Below are 22,734 nucleotides of genomic sequence, written 5' to 3' on the forward strand. Positions count from 1 at the left end.
CAGTTCTGTTCTTAAGACAGGAGGCAAACCACTTAAGGGCTGTGCTCTGAAATCCAGCCCCATGCTTGAGACGGTCAATTAGTGTGCGATGGTCAACTGAGGAAAAAACAGCACTGAGGTCCAACAAAACAAAAATTGCACAATCCCCAGAATCAGCAGTCAATAATAAATCATTGAACACCTTCAGGAGAGTTACTCAATGATTCTGTGCTATGGAGTGCTCTAAAACCAGACTGAAATTTTTCAAGGATGCTATTTTGGCTTGAAAAAAGACAGGGGTTGAGAGAAGACAGCTTTATAAAAGATAAAATGGGAATTTGGAGATGGAGTTTAAAATTACTGAGAATTTTGTGGTCATGGTTGGGCTTTTTTGTGAGTTTAAAGCAAGAGTTAAACAGTGCCTGCAACAAGACAGCTATTGATAATAGCTATAAAAATACCCGGGGCCAATTATGTCAAATACCTCTTTAAGATAGTGTGAGGGAATGTCAAGGGGCAGATTGTGGGATTCATGTGAGAAACTGTTTCAATCAGATAAGAGCGAGAGACAGGCTGAGCAGTGTACATAGGAGAATCAGAGGGATCATGGGCAGGAGGTGAGGTGCGAGACCTTACGTCATTAATCTTTCCAACAAGAATTTCAGAAAGTCACAGATTTCTGAGGACACATCAAGGCTGTTACTTGCAGAGGGAAGTGCTACATCAATCATGCTAAACAGAACTTTTTTTGTATCGATGTCAGTTCTTGGAAATAATATCGGAGAAATATCTTGCTCTCGTTGCGTTAACATTTTCCTGGTATTTAGCCAGACGGTTTCTCAAAACGTCGTAGAACTCTTCTCTTGCAGCTTATCTTTTTTCCATTTCCGCTCTGCTTTCCTGCGTAAGAGCTGGGGTTGCATCACTAAAGCCAGGGCTGTGCTTTGGCTTCAGGCTGCCTGATTTTAAAACATGGCGGTAGAGTCAAGAATGGCTGAGCAGGTGGAATTGAATTATGTGACCAACTTCTCTGTGCTAAGGTAAGGAGGGGGAGGCTCAACAGTGCAGGTGTAGGGAGCAGCTATGTAAGCCTCTGAGAACTGGCTGGCAGTGGAAGGGTTAATAAAGCAATAGCAATGACCAGTGATGCAACTAGACAAGGCAAAGTGGCATCAAACACAATGGGGCTTTGATCAGCCTAGCACACATTATATATTTCAACTTTACAGACAGGAAGACCCAAGGATTGAGCAATGGCAAGTGTGTGACCATACTTTTGCATAGGGCCACTGATCGAAAGCAAAAGATTAAACAAGATATAACAACTCTCTAACCAAGGGTTTAGAAGAGCAATAGATATGAATGTTAAAAGCGCCGACAATGAAAATTCTGTCTGATCTAGACATGATTGAAGACATAAAATCCGAGAAATCCCGAATAAAGTCTGGTTTATGTGGTCTATACACGAGGGTTTTTGCGGAGTCCATCACCAGAAAGCAGAGGACACGTGAAGAGAAGCCAGATCCACCCTAGACGCCTTCCAGTTTACTACATTTGCTGTGGTACTTCTTTCAGTGAAGGGTGAAGGCCAGGTGTCAGTGTTTAAGTGGTTACCTACATCCCCATGTTGCAGCCAGTGTTTGATTCTCAGGATTCTTTTGCAGCAAATCAATCAATAAATTAATCGGCTTCAGATTTGCTTCTTCATGGACATATGCGCAAATAATATACAGGCATTGAACAATAACATCGAAACACTAATACGACATCATTTAATATGGTGCTGGCCCACCACCATTTCAATGTAACTGACTACTGTCACACCAGGGCAAAATGTGGTCAACGGAATATGTGGTTGCTCACCTGTTTTGCCTTGCAATATCCCAATTGTTTCCCTTTGGTGAAAATGCTTTTCCTCTACACTTCTGTGCTGACATCACTTCAGACGCCGTTGTTCATGAACCTTTAGCCAGTTAAGCTGTATTGCTCAATGAAGTTCTTGCTAAATGTACCTTGGTATTCACACATCTTTCAAAGTCACTGAAGTGTCTTCTTTCAGTCAGGCTAATCATAATTATAGGCATCCAGGTATGCCCAGGATTTTATACGTACGCATTATGCATACCATGATGTTATTTGGATAATTAATGGATGAGGCACGTCTGGTGAGCGACTGATTTGTATATTCCTGTTGTCATTTACCTCATTTAACTCCTGACTTATTTGCATTTTCAGGTCAGTCTTTTTACCAGACTGCAGTAGAATATTGCTTAGAAATTATACCTATAAGTAATACAACTATGAAATTTGCTTTTCAATGTAATCTACTGAATTGTATTCATTTCTTTTTGCATTGTTTCATTGAATGAATCATCATTGTATTGTTGTCATAACGGTAAGACATTGTAATCTATCAAGTAGACGTGTAATAAAATGCGGCGCGCACAATAGTCTGTAAATAAGCTTAATACGTGTCCTCGAAGGGGGGAAATAGTAATGGGTAGCCAGTGTGCAAATGAATTGTTAATTAACCAGACAGACAATGAAAAATCATTCTGTAATGCCCGCGCCAAAGAATGATTAATTCAAATAATTATACCAACATGAAAAAAATTGGTTCCTGAATTGCATTTTTTTTGGAAGGGGATAACAACCGCATGTTTTAAGAGTTGAGACGATTAACAAAGGACGCAGAGGCCTGTGAACATTCGGCGGCATATGTTTTTGGTTATTTTTTTTTTACTTCTGTTAACTGAATACACTGGCCTTTCTCCGTGGTTGTCTGTTGGGAAAACTCACTGTCACTGTTGATAAATGAGACCGCTGGTGCTGAAGAAAGAAAGGCGCCCATGCGGAGAGAATTAGAATGGCATTGTATCAAAGGCGCTGCGATTCGGAGGTTTATACGAGGATGTAACGAGCTAACTGACCCTCGGAGATAGCACGGCAACATGCCTCTGCTATCGCGCCCCCCGACCCCCGCCCCCACGAGAATTTCTCTTTCATACCAAGGCAGTAATTTGCTGAATTAGGGTTTTAGAAGTGTTGACTCGGAGCAAAGCATTGCAGACACTGCAAGCTTCGGTGACCAGGACTAGGAACTCATATCTATTCCCAGAATAACTACTGGTGCTGCTGTTACTACTACTACTACTACTACAACTGCTACTACTACTAATACTACTACTGCTGCTGCTGCTGTTGCTACTACTACTGCTACTGCTGCTGCTGCTACTACGACTACTACTACTTCTACTACTGATATGACAAGTAAGAAGATGAAGGGATGTCTGCCTTTGAGAGTGATGTATTGAAAAAACTGGCTTAATTCCATTTCTGACACGACAGGTACAATGAGCAAACAGCTGATAATAATTGTTTGTCTGGGATTTGCCAGAGCCCCGTTTTCATCAAGACTGCAATGTCATAACCTTATCTCCCAGACTCTCCCTCATGAATCAAACTCTCAGATGAGATGGTCTCAGACTGAGCTGTGCGGAACACCGAGGACAGGAAGCGACAAAGGTGGAGGTGGGCTGACAGATATATCAATAAGTTAAGGACCTTGAAAGTAGTTGCTCGTCAGGGCGTCGTGAGTCCTTAACCCTCCCGATGTTCATTGTCTTTCGGCTAAGAAGAGCGTTTACATAGGTCAGTAGTTCAATAAAGCCCAAAATGAGAAGAAGTGTGTAATCAAGCGCGAGAAAGGCAAAGCGATGTTTCTGAAGGGGGGTGCATTTGGGTGGGGGCAGAGGGAGGGGGGGGGGGGGGGGTTTGGTTGTGTCACTCATATTTTCCATCAAAGGCGCAGAGGAGGCAACGCAGCTGATTTGATTTGAATGTGCCAGATTTGGGACGCATGATATGGGGTCCTTAATGCATCGGCCTTCATGCGTATGTGTGAGGTCTGAGGTCTCTCTGATTAGTTGAGCTGGTTAAGTGCTTGGCAAAGCCTGCTCACACCGCACATGGGCTGAGCAGCCCTCCTCCTCCCCGCATTATCTATTTTGAATTGCAGTTTGCATCCAGTCTGCAAATCTGGGTTTCTCAGCAGTTAGCCCAGACGGAGGTCAGCCTTCCTTGCAGTGGACGTTGTTGCCGACAGAATGAGGTTTCAAACACCCTTCTGGAAAGGTCTTTTTCCAATTTGCAATGAGGAACTGGCTCTGTGGCACTGAGCAGCAGGAGTCTGCCCTCCTGTGAGAACGTCCTGTGTCCTGTCCTGTGAAAGTGGTCATGTGACACCCCGTCGGAATGCAGACAAGTTTAGCAAGTGTCTCTTGCAGCCAAAATGATGACATTTCCTAGTTCTCCCATTCTGTGATGTAGTGAGAGGCTACATTTATAGGGGTCTGAAATGGACATAAGTTTACCTCTTAAAGCTTTTGATTGGCCTCCTTACTCTCTCCTGCTTCTTCTCGGTGCCATTTCAGGTCAGTCTGACTTTTCTCAGCTCCTTTCAGCTGAGAGATGTTTGCACAGTGTTATTACAAGTTTCAATCCATCATGGCTGCTGTGTGACAGACATCACCTCAACTAATACAAAAAAAGCCCCTATAAGTGCGTAAAGTGCATCTTCCGATCCTTTCATTCATTTGTTTGAATTGACTCTGCCTGTGGTCCACCAACAGGAAATAGGTTCTACACATTTGCACATATTCTACACATTTGAACAGCTAGATAGTAGGTCAAAGATGCAGAAGTAGTGTTCCACAGAATCCCCTGGAAAGCCAGATTACACAAGTCTAGATCTGTAATCATTATATCAGAGCTATTCTAAGCCTTGTTACTGATTCTTAAAGGGATATTTCACTTAGGTATAACATAAGTAATTTTGTGGAGTCTCAAATTCACTTCCATTTATTTTCGGTACCTTGCTGAAATGAATAGTTTTAAAGCACAAGCACGGAGGATAATACAAATAGTCATAACTTAAAAAGGTATCTATTTTGTTTGGATATCTGATGTATTTTCAACATTTTGTTGCCATATGAAAGAAAAAGATGATCTGGAAGAAAAAAAATTATTTTAACTAAGTGATGTATCCTTGTGCATGATAACAAAATAAATTAAACTACAGGTTGTTGTATTTCTTCGCAGCATCCTCTCTGAAAATAGTTCCTCCATTTATAGGTAAGTTACACCTAAAAACAGTTTATCAGCTCCACAGTGGCTTAATCAAATAACTTTAAGAAAAAACAATTACATTAATATATTAACCTCATTGCAGTCAGCAGGGACAGCTGATGTTGCTAGTAATCATGCAAAGCAAATGCAATGAAGGAGGCTCCACAAAATGACCTGTTATACCAAAGGGAAATATCCCACAGGACAAGCCATCAGAGAGTTTTCTGGGTTGACAAAGCTACTGAAGCCCCAGTTACGGAACTGGAAAAGGATTAATGAAGCATTTCATAGAGCCAAGTCCGAAACTGGCAAGGCATAAGAAATTGGATTATATTAAATGTGACTACCTGGTTCACAGAAACAGGGACATGCAGTTAATTATTTGGAATAGACTTTTCTTTGTCCCTCTCACTCCCAACATTGAAATACGATGCAATGGTCTGGTGAATACTGTTTCATTTCCCGGATTCCCTAATTGCTAGGCTAAATCTTTAGGGTAATACTACCTTCGCTTTTTACGTCCATCTGTCACTGAAACGGTCTGGGCTTCCAAGGCTGCCCGTTCAAGGGAAATGATGTGCTGTGTGGGGCACAAAGAGCTGAGAACTGTAACAATTAATAAGCATGTGTCTCTCAAGCCTAATGAGCTAAAAAAAAAAAGTATTGCAAAAAAAAAGAAGTTGGATCAGTGATATTGGCTAAGCAAATGGGCTTGTGTCAGGGTCATGGGTTCAGTTCACAGATGTGCCCTTCCGCCAACGAATGAGCAAAATACTCAGTCTGAACTGCTTCACATAAATCATTCAGCTCGATAAATATGCGTAAAATGTGTAAAATGCGATTCTGTGGGTGACCTTGGGTGAAATATCCTCTTAAATTGAATTATATAAGAGCCTTTGTACAATCTGGAACTTTTTCTTATAGTCATCATTTTGTTTTGGGGTTTTTTTTTGTTTGTTTTTGTTTTTTGTTGTTTTTTTTTTCCTGATGATATTCTGAAAAATTGCCTTTATTTTATTTTCCAGAAACAAACTTCCAGAAAAAGCAGATAATTCATAGAAATGCTTAAACAGCCCTTTTCAATGCATTCTCCAGTATGAGTATACCTGATGTACTGGATGTGCATTGTTATTCCAAATGTGATGCAGCATTTATTACATCACTCTGTTCACTTAATTTTATTTGATATTGCACTCCATAAAGGAATTGTTACAGATTACCTCAAAGTGAATCTGGCAGTCTCTTATTCAGTCTGACATTTTAAATCATTCAAGTCATGCCAGATACAAGATTGGTTATGATATTATGGTAGCAAAAGGTAAATCCTTTAGAGGGATAGTAATAGAATGGATGTGATTCGATCAATGCATGCTGGATTTGAAAAAGGGATGTCCCCTCACTGGTATATATAGTTACAGTAAAGGAAAATATCTATTGGGAGAATTAAAAACTTGCATAGCAGAAAAGTGGAAGTTTTCCCTCAGTCCCTTGCCAGGTAAAGTATTAGCAGCCTATACACCTTGTTTTGGTAGATAATTGCTTTGAGCTGATGCAAGTTGAGAAGAAATTGCAAAACAATTAGCCCTGTTAGCAGCATGAACAGGTGAATGTGAGCAAAGCAAACGCAAGGTTGAGTGTAAAACAGGGCTTCTGAAGTGATCAGGGTTTGCTTGGTGTTGGACAGAGTCATAAGTTAGATGTAGTGTATGCAGGCTGCATATATGACAGAGAGGGGACCTGTGGGGAAAAAAAAGAATTGAGAATCGAGAGAGAGGAAAATGGAAACAGTAATCCCCCATGGAGCAGGTGGTTGCCAGTAGGGCCGTGATGACTTTACAGCACCATAATTCAACCCCCACCTACTTCGGAGAAAATATGTAGCTGTTAAACTAAGGGCACAGGAAATATGTGAAATTTAAAAGGTAGCTAAGTTGATCATGTCATCCAGCATCGATGAGTTTTGACAGGTGGCAGTTGTGCTGATTCCCTTTACTGCTGGATCTCAGGGTTCAAAGGCAGGGCATAGAACCTGTGAAAACATGTTCTCACAAAGGGAAGAGCCTGTGTCCGTGCCACGTCTGACAGAGCACAGTGTGAACCCGCTGAGCTGACAGACAGCCTTCTGTTTTCTCTCTTCGTCCTCTCCGCAGGTTCCAGCGTGTGAGTTGACCATGGACAAAGTGCTCCGTGGCCTGCTGCTCCTGGGAACCGCTGTGACCATGGCCCGCGCATGCCCCAAGTACTGCGTCTGCCAGAACCTGTCCGAGTCGCTGGGCACGCTCTGCCCCTCCAAAGGCCTGCTGTTCGTGCCCCCGGACATCGATCGGCGAACGGTGGAGCTGCGGCTGGGCGGCAACTTCATCCTCCGGATCACCCAGCAAGACTTCGCCAACATGACGGGCCTGGTGGACTTGACCCTGTCCCGAAACACCATCGGATTCATCCAGCCCTTCTCCTTCTCCGACCTGGAGACCCTGCGCTCGCTGCACCTGGACAACAACCGCCTGACAGAGATCGGCCCGGACGACCTGCGAGGGCTTATCAACCTGCAGCACCTCATCCTCAACAACAACCAAATGGAGCGCATTTCGGAGCGGGCCTTTGAAGACCTGGCGCTGACGCTCGAGGACCTCGACCTGTCCTACAACAACCTGCGGGGCCTGCCCTGGGACTCCGTGCGGCAGATGGTGAATCTGCACCAGCTCAGCTTGGACCACAACCTCATTGACTACATCCCAGAGGGCACCTTCACCGACCTGGAGCGGCTAGCTCGCCTGGACCTCACTTCCAACCAGCTGCAGAAGCTGCCGCCCGACCCCATCTTCGCCCGTGCCCAGGACACGGTGGTGCTCACCACGCCCTACGCGCCCCAGCTGTCCCTCAGCTTCGGCGGGAACCCTCTGCACTGCAACTGCGAGGTTCTCTGGCTGCGCATGCTGGAGAGGGATGATGACCTTGAGACCTGTGCTTCCCCTCCCAACCTGAAGGGGCGCTATTTTTGGCACATTGCGGAAGAGGAGTTTGTCTGTGAGCAGCCCCTCATTACTCAGCACACCCACAAGCTGCTGGTCCTGGAGGGGCAGACCGCCAGCATGAAGTGCAAGGCCATCGGTGACCCCGCACCCACAATCCACTGGATCACTCCCGATAACCGGCTGATAGCCAATTCTTCTCGGACCGTGGTGTATGGGAATGGCACGCTGGATATCCTCATCACCACGTCGAAGGACTACGGTACCTTTACCTGCATCGCGGCTAATGTGGCCGGGGAGTCCACCGCCACTGTGGAGCTGTCCATCGTCCAGCTCCCGCACCTCACCAACGACACGGGCCGCACCTCACAGCCAAAGTCCCGGCTCTCTGACATCACCAGCTCCACCAAGACCACCAAGGGCGAACCTAAGGCTCAACCCGAGAAGGCAGTGTCAGTGACGGAGGTGACAGCGGTCTCAGCCCTGGTCGGATGGACGGTCAGCAAGGCAGCACCCAAAGTCAAAATGTACCAGCTTCAGTACAACTGCTCTGATGATGAAGTGCTGATCTACAGGTAAAAAAAATGGGAAAGGGGTCTACAATGAATGGCAAAGAGAATAAAAAACATTTACTGTCCCCATGGGGCAAATTTGTCTCACAGCATTTGCAAAATATTGGACAATGGCGATGAACAGTTCAGCAAAACACAATTTACAATGCACTATTATGCACATGGTTCAATAACATCGTACACAATGAATAACAATGTACACAATTTACTATGGTGATGGATGATTCCTCAGTCAGCAAATAGTTCTGCGTATGCACTGAGGTGCTGAATAGAAAACAACAGTTTTTTATTGTTTTTATGTTCATCATTTGACATCTTATTAACTGAAAGCCTTCCCATATTCCCTTGCTCAGTAAACCTTAGGAAAGAGGGAATTCCTCAATTCACTGAGTTAAATAGTCTGTCAACCTGGTTACAGTCCATAAGGCATATATTATAGATAACCATGCAGAACATTTTGAAATTAATGTGAAACCAGCCAGGAAGGAAATCCAGTCACTAAATAGGATTTCATTTTTCATTTCAAAATCGAGTGAAAAGTTGAAAAGTGTGGTGTGAAATTTTAATCCTCACCATATTCAATGTAACTCTTTGTCACATTCCCTTTGACCTGATCTAGTAACTTTTTTACTGATTTTTTTTCCAGCAAGTCATCAACGCATACAGTCTTCCACTGCTTCTCCACATATTACTTTTCAAGTTTGCAGAGAGAGTATTGTCAAATAAATTATGACAACAACATTATATGGAAAATAAACATAGGAAATTGCCAGAGCATCATTACATATTTGGCCCACACAGGCTTAGTAAGATTTTGGTACAGCATTGAACTATGATAGAAAGGTACACTTTCAGGCTCCAGAGAAACACTCACATATAAGTGGTGCTCTTGATGTCATGGCCCACCAGATGTCACCACGTTAACAAGTCATTACAATAGAAAATTAATGAATAATAATGCATTTGATAGTATAATGGCATATGGCATATGGCATTATAATATGATCTAATAAGTGATGATCTTATTATAGAACTTGTGGAAGACATGAAATGAACCATGTTTTTTTTTTTTTGCCAAAGGATTGCTGAATTCAGCTGACTCACACGAGCATTTAAGCACACACGGCATTTGCTTAAGGATAGAAATGCAGCTTTTGTTAATTTGCCATAAAACACTGAGCCAAGTGCCCCATTAGGGACAACTTACATGTATAAAGACTAAGAAATAAAAATAATTAACACCCAATAATGGTGAACAATTACAAGCCATTTAATTGCTTTTTGTTTCTCAGCACAACCAAACTAACAGTAATTGGAAGCCGGGTTTGCCCCTGAAGTGGCAGCAGATTTTTTTTTTTTTTTTTGTGAACTGATGGAAACAAAATTTCATGAAACATTTTTTGGAATAATTTGACATCTGAGAGTAAAAATGTTCTCATATCTCATTGTGAAATGAGCCCCAGACTCATAAGGGTTGTCAATTTGCGGAGTATTGCCATCACCAGGGTGTTAAGGGTAAAATATAACACGGAGGCCAGACAGCTGAATCCATATATCTTTAATATAATGTGCTGATACAGTCAAGCAAGATGAAGTGGCACAAAAGATTTGCAATTGAAATGCACTAATGATGGCATCCGTATGAATAATACATGCCTGTGGTAAAGCACGGATGCAGTTACGGAGAATTATGCATCTGTTTCGTACATACTGTAATATTTCACACTGAACAGCAATGAAGCCCCTGAGCCATACTTTACCTTGTGATGACCCAAGTGTCTCAGAGTTGATAATGAAATGCCCACACATGTCGTGGATTGTCGTGCAGTTGGTGCTATATTTAAAAGCGGCAAGTTCAGGGGAACTGTTGGATATTCTTAGCTGACACTAAGACAAGGCTGTGTCAACGAAATTGTGTTCAAAGGCGATGGTGTGGGACTACTGTTTGTTTAGCGAACTGAGCTCTTAGCCCGGAGACACTGCTTAAAGTGATGTTTCATTTTCTGGGTTAAAAGCAAGGCAATTTTCTTAGTTAAGAAACAATATCCTACAATATAAATGATAGACTGGAAGTTATGTGTGTCACACAGGGTGAGCCATCTGCTTAGCAAGTATCTGACTGAGAGGTTTTCTGTTTTGTAAAACATTTTTTTTTTAATTACATAACTGTTGATCATGTATTCTTTGTCTTTAAATCAAGAAAGGAGGCCAACAAATCCATTAGTACTGTACATACATTGACAGCTCCTACAGTATATCGGCGCAAAATAGTTTATGTTTCTCAAATGAAAACGTGTTTATCATTTTAAGTGTTTTGAGTGAGAAAAACAAGTTTAAGCTTTTTTTTTTCTTTTTTTTGATTGACATTGCATTGATATTAAATGCAAAAGACTAATCTTGGGCAGCCTTAGCCAGTTCCTATCCAGGGGCAGTTTTTTTGGACTTGCTCTAATTATTGTTGTTGCCTCATGCTGTCTGCCGAAAAAAAGCAATGCAATCCTAAATTGCATTTTCTGCCCGAAGACAAAAAAAAACTAAACTTTTTATGATGAGCATTGCCTTGTATTTTCCATAATTTCACCTTGTTCCGATGTATTTGAATGAAAGTAAATTAACCCGTTGACGCTGACAGCCTGAAATCAATCAAAATGAACTCGGAAGAACAGCAGCCCCCCTGGGAATAGGTCAGAAAACACGCGAGCATCTTCTCCGCACAAGGAAGGCAATTATGAAGGAGCAACAGATTACATCGCCAAGACACTTAAAATGGAAATAGTCAATATTCAAATTCTGCCCCAGTGCTGCATTGTGGTGTGAGGTGAAGGTTATGCCCACTTAATGCTTAGATACAGCACTGTAAGTTGGAATCCCAGGAGTACCACAGTAACAGCCTTCTGCTAAGTATGAGTAACAAATTTAAGGGCCAAGCCATGTGGAAGAGCGCAATGTGTGTAAACAGTGGAACAGAGGAAAGACAGCAACCATATTGAAGTGTATAGTGAAGACTTTCTATAATTTGTGCATATCTGACAATTATATTTTAGTTGGTACAGGATAGTTTGAAGTTTTCTTGAAGTTAGTTATTGGAGGTATTGCTATTTTAAAAAGGACCCCAGATGGTGTTTATCTACATATGCAAAACACTGAAGCCCTTACTGATTTATAAATCCTGGGTTATTATCTCTCAAAACAGCCCTATCACGTTTAAAATTGGGAACTTGTACTTCAAGGTGCATTGAGATGTTCCTGAGGAGTGCTTATTTTAAATTATGAGGTGGTGTATTATATTTAACATTTAAGTCATTCAGTCATTTGTATATCAGTGAGTAATGTTTGAAATTAAAATCCATAACCATAATTCAGTGCCATTTCAACACCTTTCAACCAACATTCAGTATAGTGCCTTTACAAACTCTTTACAGCATTCAAGGTACCTTGGATGTTTATCTTGAAATAGTGAGTATTAGGAAAACTGTATTAGTATAGATTACAGCATTTGACAACACTGTCAGCTTGTTTCTGAAATGTATGTGAAATTTATATTGAATGTGTGGAGTGGAGTGGAAAGTTTTAAAAATACAATATAATGAGGATTCCAGGTCCGAGTCTGATATACAGATTTGACACCTGTGTCAGGAAAATAATGGTTTGGTGAACACTTTAAATCAGCATGAAATAACAAAAAGATACAGGTAGATTAACAAGTTGAGATAAACTAAGAGGAAAAACTTCTTTTTTGTACAATGCAAAAAATATAAAATTTCTTATATCACCTCACAGTCAGCCAGCTGGACAGAGAGCCATATTTGTCATGTTTTATGGGCAGATGGGCATAACAAGGATATTTCAAAGCTGGTACTTATTTGACAGTCATAGCTGCATTAGCTTACAGTCTTTCAAAGTCGCAAAATGTATGCTTGCGGATGGTTTCCATTACAGTTCTGCAAAGCTTTATAACATTTGTCTGGTGACCTTTGGTCTATTTGCTTGAAAGTTGAAAAATTTTCACCAGTCCAAAAAAAAAAATTTTCTCCTGTGACTTTCTTTTTCTTATTTTTTGAATACCTTCCTGACCTCCTGTACTTGGTGGTAAATATTAGAACAGATGGCTTGCAGACTAACCAATGCTACTTCTTAGAATCTAGGATATAGAAAAACCCATGGACATGAATGCTGTAATTCTGTTTCATGTTAGAAATACTGGCAGGAGGTAAAACAGCGCCAGTTTTTATAGCACCCTTTTTTAACACCTTTTATATATGAACTGTGTCAGGAGGCATTTTTGTACCGTGATTAAATGCTCAGTGATTAAGCATGCATTTCAAACTTATATAACCATAGTTATATGATGAAATTAAATTTACTGTTCCCCGGTTTTGTATTTAGACACAGAATTCAGGAAAAAATGTAATTGCTATGTAATTCACCATATTTCTGTTTACCTTCCTATAATTACATTTACCCGAATGGCCATTATGTTACTTTTGTGATTTTCATATTCCTATTTCATTCTCCTTCTTGCTTTTTCTGCTCTTATTAACGAACAATTAATGGCAACCATCTTTTTTCCTTTGCTTAAAGGATGATCCCAGCGTCGAGTAAAGCCTTCCTGGTGACAAACCTGGTGTCGGGAACTCAGTACGACCTGTGCGTACTGGCGGCCTGGGAGGACACGGCTACCACCCTCACGGCCACCAACGTGGTGGGCTGCGTGCAGTTCTACACCCGGGACGAGTACCCGCAGTGCCAGTCTCTCCGCAGCCACTTCCTGGGCGGCACCATGATCCTGGTGGTGGGCGGCGTGATCGTGGCCACGCTGCTGGTCTTCATCGTCATCCTGATGGTGCGCTACAAGGCCGGGGGCGAGGACGACGCCCCCGCCAGCAAGCTGCCCAGCGTCAGCGACACGTACTCGCAGACCAACGGGGGGCGCATGCTGCGGAACGGGCTGCTGCCCACCAAGTCCAAGCCCAAGGTGACCCTGCGGAACGAGGTGGTGGAGTTCAGGTGCGGCTCTCTCCAGAGCAGCGTCTCCTCCTCTTCCTCCTCATCCTCCTCGGGGCCGGTGGACAGCGGCGCCGGCGACAATTATGGACAGGAGGGGGCGCTGTCCAGCAAATGGAGGACCACCTCCTCGAAGGCCTGCCCCAACCTGGACCACCTGCTGGGGGCCTTCACTTCCCTCGAGCTGCGGGGCCAGAGCAGGGACCCGGGGCCCTCTGGGGCCTCCGCCGCCACGGCCGCGGAGCCGCCAACCGACAAGGAGCCTCTGCTGGGCCGGACAATGGACTCCACGCTCAGCAGGCTGCTCATGCTGCCCCTGGACAATAAGCCCAAGAGGAGCCACTCTTTCGACATGGGTGACGTCACCTGCACCGACGCCCCCTCGCAGGTCTCCAGCTACCCCAGGAGGATCAGCCGAATCTGGACTAAGAGGAGCCTCTCGGTGAACGGCATGCTCCTGCAGTACGACGAGGAGGGAGAGGTGGAGGAGAGCAAGGGGGGAGCTCTCGAGAGCTCCGAGTGGGTCATGGAGAGCACTGTTTGAGGGGGAAACAGCGGTCAGTGTTGAAAGAAAGAAAGAACCGTGAAACGAACACCCGGTCTTCTTAAGACGGGGAGGGGGAGGAGCTGTGTTCGACATAAACCCTGCTGGAGCAGGACTGCTTCCCTCCCCCATTCCCCGCCCCCCTCCCTCCCTCCCTCCCTCCCCCCGTCCCAGTCCCCCAACCGCATGAAGTTCATCCATGTTAATCCTGTCAGCCTTCCATCGCCATGTGACAAAGACTAAGTCCGAGATCGTGTTGCTTCGCACTGCTGACGCGGGCCGGCTGAGAAGACTCGCTGGCTGGGTGCGCGCGTATGCGTGGGGCAGGGTGAGAAGTGGTCGGGGAGGGAAATGACAAAATGGCGCCGGGGTCAATCTGGCGTGATCGCTGGCATTCCAGGGCCCTGCAGCTGAGCGCATATATCGGTTCAAGCCGGATTTATAGAGGAGTGGGCTACGGACACATCATACGGGTGGATGGCTGCCTATCACAGTGCTTCAGACTCTTGATGCAACTTAAGAGCAAATGTAATTAATTCATTTTGTATTGTTTCATTTTTTTTATTTTATAGGAAAAACGCACATCAGTACAGATTGTTTATTCCTTCTTTTGAGATTATTTTTCTAAACAAAAGTTGGATTTTGTTGGCTTTTATTTTTCCTCTTGGTTCCCTTTTGATCCACAAAGAGTTATTGCTTGTCAATACAGGTTTCATTGAAAATTTGAGTGAAAATTGTGGAGTGATGAGTCATAATTGCAATCATGTTTGCTTCAGTGACAGAAGCAATGCTTTTTGCTTGAGATCTTTCCCATGATGTTTCTTTAAGCCAATATGGAAAACAGTAAGAAAATGTAATTATTACTATGGTATGCATTACGTGCAGAAATATATTCATAGATTTTAAACCAAACTCTCTTTATTCATGGTAAGTTACAAAATCGAAACATTTTATTTTTTATAAAATTGTCATATTTAATAACAAATATAAGAATACAATAACTTTAAGGATGAAGATTGGTGTGATCTCAGGTGGCTTTTGACCATGGCAGTTTATACAATATGTCACATGGAAGAAATTATAATTGATAGTTTCCATTCAAAATAATTTCATTTTTGTGATACTGGTTTTTTTATTTTTTTTTTCATTTTGTACAAAACTTTTATTCTCAAAATTCCATCAGATGAAATGAAAATAAATCCTTCTACCCCAGTGAATGAGAATATATAAACATAAGATTGTGTTACATACATTATATATTCATACCTAGGCACGCACATGCATTCTGCACACATATAAATGCATATTTATTTAGTGATGTACAAGACCCATTCATGGACATGAAGCATATTTAAATAAATATTAAATATGTTTTGTTTGTATATTTGCCAATCTGTTGCAAGTGGGAGAGACATCTGATTTGTGGGAATGTTCAATGACCTACTCTGTCTGCCATTCTCTTTAGTTCTCAGTGGTCTCCCTCTGTTTATGACTTTTTCTTGTACAGTTCTGTATATTGACATTTTTGTATGATAACTGAATGAGAGTGTATGATGGGGAAACTAGCCGTATTATAATTTCCTTGTTCAACAAAAGTAAAAAAAAAAAATGAAAAAAAGATGCTTAACTGTATTGTTACAGTACAGCCTGTTTGTGTGTGTTTCTCATCTGGAGTTGTAGAAACTGTTTCTGTGGTCATACCTTTTGTTTTGCTACAAAAAGATAAATATCAAGAATTCCTAAAATGTATCTGCAATTTCTCATTGTCAGTCTTTCATGACGTGGTAACATGTGTGCGTCATCCTTTGCAGGCAGCAGTGTTCCTTTTGTGTTTTGCTGAACCTTTGTTGACATCATCTATTTGTCCTGAATGCATTATAATCCTTTTTTTTCTTTATATTTGCAGTTCTGTGAATTCCTGAAAAGGGCACATTCAACAAATCACAGAAAATTACCAAAAAAAGGGCGTCGTTGGCTTAGAATCCATTCACTGCACACATTTCGAACACATACCTCTCATTTGCTCAAGTGTCCCTCTTTCTATAAAGTCCACCTTATATTCACTATACCCTCCTCATGTGCTAGGTTTACTTATGCCAGGAGGGGGGTTATAAAAGAATCTCTTGGAAATATTCATAATTCAGGGTGTGAAATTAATTGCTTTTTTGTGGAATTTTTTGTGGAATTTGTGGGTCGCAGATAAAATCAGACATGGCAGGGTGATGAGAGAGGACTTCAGAGGTACAGAAATGTGAATGGGGCCTACAAAAGAGGAGAGGGGAGGGGGCCCTTGTAAAAAGGGGCCCTGTGAGGAGGGCAACCTTGTGAGGTGCCCTATGGACTGTGGATACTGTTGGAGAGAGTGGAGTGTGGTACTGGAGGAGTGGGTCTTTATGAGGAGCCCGGAGTTGGTCAGAATAATAATGCATTGAAGATGGGAGACTTGTGAGGAGCTCAGTTTTTGTCCACACATAGAAGCCTAAGCCCTGTCCTCTTTAGAAAGCAGGGGGACAGGAGGCTGGCCACAGCCAAGAATAAGACCTTAATTCACATAATCTGTCAGAAAAGGTACTTACAGCAGCACGGCGTAAACAGAGCCTGTGCTTGGCAGATTCGAGTAAGCTCAGTGACAACCATGTCTCCAGTCTTTCTGCAATGGCCTAAGATATACAGCGTTTGATGGCTTGAATTTCTTCTACACGCTGAATTCCAAGAGAATGAACTTTATTAACTATTCAGAACTGCAAGCTATTCAAAAGAGAAAGTAATCAAACTTCCCTCCAGTAGTCACCTCCCACACAACTGTCCTTCATTGCTTTGACAAACTTAGACTCCTCTCCCACACATGCACACACATGGACTATTCCCCAGAAGGTGAATCCAGCAAAACTGACATAAGAGATCAGTGTCTCTTCACTTGTCAGACAGCTGCAGAGCTTGCACAATGAACTCAATGAGACCTAGTGCTCCATATAGACACTGTTCTGCAGTGTTGAATTTGTTATCTGTAATATTTGATCCAGCTTGATCCAGTTATCCAGCTCCCCATAAATGTGCCTTTAGGAAAATATGAACCATACTTTAAGATATTTTTAACTAATCCTTTCTACCAATATTTCATTGAAGTAGTTCAAGATAGCAGCATCGGCCAGCACGTGAGTGACAATGGTGAACCTCTGCAAAACAAACAAAACCATGGAGACCATTTAACGTGTTGCCTTTTTGACACATATACAAATAAATGCAACATAAGCTGGTGAATTTATTGCAAAGCAGATTACTAAGTGGGTATTTGTTTGTTTTTTGTACCCAGCTTTAAGTTTTTTGTTTTTGTTTTTTGTTCCAAATGCATAGATGCAATCCATGTAAAATGTTGGTGGGATGCTGTTAAACTTGTCAATATTCAAATTTCTGAAGGCAAATATAGGCCTGTGCTGTTTGGCTTATTCGTGTTCTTGGGTGCTGGGAAGGGATCGTAAAAGGTGAGCAGGATGACAGGTAAGGCCATTTCCACCCATGGAAAATGAGGACCCAGAGGCTGCTTTGAAGGTCATTAAGAGATGCTTGGCTGTCTGTTAGCATGATGCATTCATGTACCAGAGAGCTGTGTTGGTGGCATATAGTAGAGAACATCATTTGTCATGTCAAGCATCCTCTGCACACTCCTCTTTGTGCCTGCGTATCACCAGTTTAGACCTGGAGCAGTACGATACCTCCATCATTACTTACACAAAATATGAGGGGAAAGCATTGATCTTTGTGGGAAATGTGGTGGGCCACTTGAATATTGCTGAGAAAAATGTTTAAAAATAATTTTGCTCAGGTTGCTGAATGGCTCATTTTGTTACGGCTGTTGCAGTGTGCATGGATAGGCTCAATGTTCAGGATCGAGTCCTGACCAGACCAGTAGCCCCACAGCATGTCACAGAATTGGCAGTAGCATCACAAAGGGTTAGAGAAGGTCCAGTCGGGCAAAATCCATTTTCCATCACTCTCCAGTGACCCCTGCTGGGAGACTGGGTACCTGTAGTCTGCTTTCCCATGCTGCACATGAAGTGTCTTCCTTCAGCTCATGTCTGTGTAAGCTTGGCTTGTGGAAAATGAAGCAGTGACATCACTTACTTTAGAAGAGAATGCATGCTGGTCTACACTCCTGCATCAGCTGTGGGAACTAGCAAGAGCACAACTGTATATGATTGGGCATTCAAAATGGGGGTGGGGGGGTTGGGCAAAAGCATAGAAAGTACTTTAGCTCACTAGAAAATGAACAATAAAATGTGAATTCCTCTGACAAGCGCTAAAGAAAACAAATTTAATATGACATTAAGCTTCCTCGAAAGAAATTAAGAACATTCGACAGTGGAGGTTATTTTAACTTGCATCAATTGTTTAATTGACAGAAACTGTGGAAAATGCTTAATGGGAGTATTTGTCCTTACAATTTTGCACGTCCTCTCACTGTCAAATGCTTTATTTTTGTACAGAAACGAATTGACTTCATGCATTGGTGCCACCCAGTCAATCTTTGAATATGGCACAATTATTGCCATTTTAGGTTTGGTCTCTTTTTTCCTGGTTTAATTCTGAACAGGGAGCTATGCCAACAAAGTATTTTGCATATTCTCTTTAGGCGTGATTGGCAGTCAATGAGATTTTTTAAACTGATTCAGATTTAGGGTAATGCAGGCTGACCACTAATGCATATTAATAGCCATTTGTCTTCACTGGAATTCTTACTTTCGTCAGAAGGGAACGTCCATCCATTTTAACATGCAAAAAGATCTGCAACTCGTAGTACAGAATGTCTTTGTTAGAAGTCCAGTCATCTCAGCCCAAAGGGAGATGTGCTAGTGACTGCTTGTAACAAATGGAATCTAGGAGCCCTGCCTGTGGAATTTGAATTTTAATAGAATTTATTCTGAAAAATTCCAGAAGTACTCCCATATTCCCTCACTGAATTATTTTTGAAATGGCTCAGAAGACCGTGCATTATTTAGAAGGTCAATAAGCGGAGATTTTTTCAGTAGTTATTTTAAAAAAGCTAAACTGGTCTTCTAATATCAGCTGTGCACTTCTGAACTCTCACAGTTCCAGAAAGTAATCAAGAAATATTTTTAGAAATTTACATAATCAAAGAACATAATCATGAGAAAATTACATTTATAAAATGGATGGAAACCTTGGTGGGACAGTTCTTTAAATCCACTAGTACAACATAACTTTGCTATGTTTCCCAAGCATTAATAATTTGTTTCTTCATAAATACTTCTTAAAGAGGTTAAGGGCATCTAACAATTTCTTGCATAAAATTGAAAGAAAATAAGGTTCGCTTGCACTTTGATAAAAATTTATTTCTGCCATAAAGCCTATTTCAGACTGATCTTAGCTCTTTTTTTTTCCTCATATGCATGAATTAACTGGGGAGCAGATGATGGAATAGTGAGATACTGTATTTAACAAGTTACAGCTTTTGGTAGAATGTTCACAATGTACAGTATATGGTGGTAGAAACACCTGCGATTGATTGACAGCCTTTCCATGGTGTATTCCTGCCTGTCGCACAATGCATGCAGGGATAGGCTCTGTCACACCCCTCGACCCTGCCCAGGATAAGCGGGTATAGATAATGGATGGTTGGATGGATGGACGGGAGGAACACAATGAGAGGACGCACAGGATTATGTGAGACTACAGGTGGAATATGGCTATGAGATAATGATCTGCTATGTAGCCATCTCTATTCAGGAGTGAGATAATTGTTTGAGCTGAAATCATCACCATGCTCAAATGTGGTGGGTATTCTGGTGTAAAATGGATGCCATGCATCACTCAGGTGATGGTGGCTGAGATGGTCTTCTACTCTTTATGCTGAAGCTTCCATATTCTGAAAATCTCTATAAATATGTTATTATTATTATTATTAGTAGTAGTAGTAGTTGTAGTAGTAGTAGTAGTATTAGTATTATTATTTCGATTTTATAGTCCAACCTATTAAGTTCATATCTTTCAAACACAGCTATGAAGTCATAGTTGATGAATGTTCATAAATCACAGCAGTCTTCCCCAAACCTAAGTTCACATTGCCCCCTGGCTGTTAAATAGTCATGTCCCGGGGCCTCTATGTATTGCAAGGCTGTTGTTAAGAAAAACATGGCACTTGGATACCCCCTAGAGGTGAATTTCTATACTGCAGGAAGAGAGCTCCCATCACATGACTACAGCACTCCTGTCCCAGTGACAACGTAGCCTGGGGGTGAGTGTACTAGCCTCTGTTGTAATGTAATTGGTTACTGACATGTGGAGGGAGACCATATTTCCTACAGAACTGCATCTCTGCCTAAGTAGCAGAGAGATTGAGAGAGAGAGACAGAGAGAGAGAGAGAGAGAGACTATTGCAGACTATTCAACGGGTGGAGAGATATTATACCAAGCCTCTTTCTTGAACCTTTAAAATATTCAAACAACCATACAACTCAACTGCAAGTCCAACACAAAGTTCCTTTTTATAATAATATTCTTCTACCATGTGAATTGCATTATCTCAGGATTATCCATGGGGCCAAACATATTTCCAAATTTATCGTTCTGAACAAAACATACAGGGCAATATATATGAAGACACATGATAACACCAAGCAAAAAGAGAAAGTGGGTCTTTTACACCATAAATTTAGTAAGAATTGCACTATAATTGCTTCCACTTGTGTAGAAGCAAAGAGAAGATCCCATAATTTTGTAGAGTGACTAAAGATTTGGTCAAATATTTCTTTCTAGTTAATTGTTTTAAATTAAACAGGGAAATCTCCTTATTGTATTTGTATGGTAAAATGAAGACCAAATTGTGACTGTAAAGTAGATTTTTCCAGAAAGTTGGATATGGGGGGAGACCTTATATCATACTGCCACTAGTTACTGGGAACTGAAGTTTTCAATGTACATCAAATGTAAGTGGAAAGGCTATGTCCCACTGTGTACAGGTCAAATGATGTGCCCTATGACTACAATCAGGCATTATAAAAACTAAGGGGGGTTAACCCCCTTTCTCCCTCAGTCTATTTATAAATATCATTAGACACTGGTTAATTAAATGGCCATTGGGATATATTAACTGATATGAAAGTGTAACATTTGTGTATTCAGATCTATAATTATCAGAAGGGATGCCCACCCCACAATAAAAATATTATTGAGTCATAAAATTAATGGCACGTACAACATAATGTTAGAGGCTAAAACTGACTGCTTAACGTTGAATGTTTCTCCCATCTAGTTTGCTTGAGTAAAGGCTCTGTTACAGCTAAACACGGTAAAACTTTGAGCAAGCACGTGTGGTCACATTAAGGTGTGGACTGTTTTGTAACAGTTTGCCCAGATTTAACATTCATTGTGATTTTCCCTTTGTGAGCCATTTACCATAACTACTGAAAACTAAGGTGACAATATTGGCAAATGTTTGTAAAAATAGAAGATTTTTGGCAGTAACATTGTTTCATTGATTGTCAACAGGATCTGAGTTTAGGAAACTGTCCGATAATTGGAATTATCTGAACTCAATCTGAATTTTCTCTCTGAGAATCTAAATTTCCAGACCATTAAGAAATGCATAAAGTGAACAAAGTTTAATGTTGAAGACAATTTGGCTTCTTTCTTATCCTCAACGAAACTGTCAGTTAAAACCTGAGTACTGCTCTGAAAAATTTCCCAAATTTACCAGAGCGAAAAGCCTTCCTACTGATAAAGGTTGTCTTCTTGGGCTAATGTAACAGTACTACTGTAGGCTACAAAAACCCAGGTGGCATGAAACAAGCAACCTAGCTATGGAAATTTGTAAATAAGCAGGTCATAGTTTGTCCTAATACAACACATTGCAAGGTGTAATACAACAGATTTCTAGTTATTACAACTAACAACTAATTATGTTGTTATTGCGATGAAAATGTCAATATATCGTCAATATCAGAGTGAAATCAAAGATTTAAAACCCTGCTTCCTGTCAGACTTTGCTGGTGGTTAGCAACAGTCCACCTTCAGACAAGTAGAGCAATTAGCTTAGCAGGTATTCCCCATCTAAATGAGGCTTTCTCAACCTTTCATCCTTTGATTTCAAGGCAATCGTTCATGGTCCCAATTATTGAAAGACTGTTGGGAAGCCATGATAATTGTTAAAAGCCACATCTCCTCACAGCATGCCTGCTTGTGGTGTTATAATTGCTTTTAGACTTAAATGTGTTTCCGATCTTCTGCCCGTCTGCCTTAGTGCTATGAACGTAGGCGTGAGTAATGTGCGGTGAGTGTGCATTCTACTTGAGTGTGGCCTCAGAACAAGGCGTGCTACACCATTTAAAGATAATTGTACCTGACACTCCACGGGACGTGAACACGGAGGTCAGGTCACCGCTATCGAACCACCGCATGTCATTTTTGGCCTTTAGGCAAGAAAATGAGAACGCTCCAGAGGAACAATGAAGTAAATACAGAGAACTTTATTTATTTAATTCTAATATTGTTGATATTACTCCATGTTTTTTTCTATTTC

General features: G+C 41.6%; 1 protein-coding gene across 1 annotated transcript in view; it reads left to right on the top strand.

Annotated features, from left to right (window-relative positions):
* Positions 1 to 16,266, top strand: part of LOC135257215 (leucine-rich repeat and fibronectin type-III domain-containing protein 2-like) — an 89,115-nt gene extending 72,849 nt beyond the window's left edge. The window contains exons 4-5 of the mRNA XM_064339722.1: positions 7,257 to 8,653; positions 13,232 to 16,266. Of these exons, the coding sequence (XP_064195792.1) occupies positions 7,278 to 8,653; positions 13,232 to 14,198 (2,343 nt within the window). The 5' untranslated portion in view covers positions 7,257 to 7,277 and the 3' untranslated portion in view covers positions 14,199 to 16,266. The remainder of the gene's footprint in view (positions 1 to 7,256; positions 8,654 to 13,231) is intronic.
* The last annotated feature ends 6,468 nt before the right edge of the window (positions 16,267 to 22,734 follow it).

The sequence above is a fragment of the Anguilla rostrata genome, chromosome 6, assembly GCF_018555375.3.
Source record: "Anguilla rostrata isolate EN2019 chromosome 6, ASM1855537v3, whole genome shotgun sequence".
In the NCBI taxonomy this organism is placed as follows: domain Eukaryota; kingdom Metazoa; phylum Chordata; class Actinopteri; order Anguilliformes; family Anguillidae; genus Anguilla; species Anguilla rostrata.